Here is a 433-nt window from a genome sequence, read left to right on the forward strand (position 1 = left end):
GTCACAGCCGTCTGACGGCTCCTCTGGTTCTGCTTTGGACTTAAAGGATGAAGAGTGTAAATGATGGATGACGGTCTCACCAGTGGAAATCCTGTGGGAGCAGGAAGAAGTGATGTGAGGTCACGTCTAAAAGGTGTTGTGCTCTGGAGATGGAGAGGCCTGACGTCATGTTTCCACACGGGCCGACGTGTCATAATGTTCTCAATCAAACCGCTCACCAGCTCTGCTGTCGTGTGTGCGTCTGTGTCCGCAGGTGAACCAGGAGAACGTGGTGAAGGTGGGCCACAGACAGGTGGTCAACATGATCCGCCAGGGAGGAAACCGGCTCCTGATCAAAGTCGTGACCGTGAGTCGGAATCTGGACCCCGAGGACACGGCGCGCAAAAAAGGTACGGCGGCGTCTTCCACAGCGCTGCACCACAGAGATCCATAA

The 433-nt window shown here is 55.2% G+C and overlaps 1 protein-coding gene across 1 annotated transcript in view; it reads left to right on the top strand.

The window, feature by feature from the left end:
- shank2 (SH3 and multiple ankyrin repeat domains 2) overlaps positions 1-433 on the top strand; it is a 135137-nt gene that overhangs the window by 113590 nt on the left and 21114 nt on the right. The window contains exon 17 of the mRNA XM_022746879.1: positions 254-389. Within this exon, the coding sequence (XP_022602600.1) occupies positions 254-389 (136 nt within the window). The remainder of the gene's footprint in view (positions 1-253; positions 390-433) is intronic.

The sequence above is a fragment of the Seriola dumerili genome, unplaced genomic scaffold, assembly GCF_002260705.1.
Source record: "Seriola dumerili isolate Sdu_G_001 unplaced genomic scaffold, Sdu_1.0 BDQW01000011.1, whole genome shotgun sequence".
Taxonomy (NCBI): domain Eukaryota; kingdom Metazoa; phylum Chordata; class Actinopteri; order Carangiformes; family Carangidae; genus Seriola; species Seriola dumerili.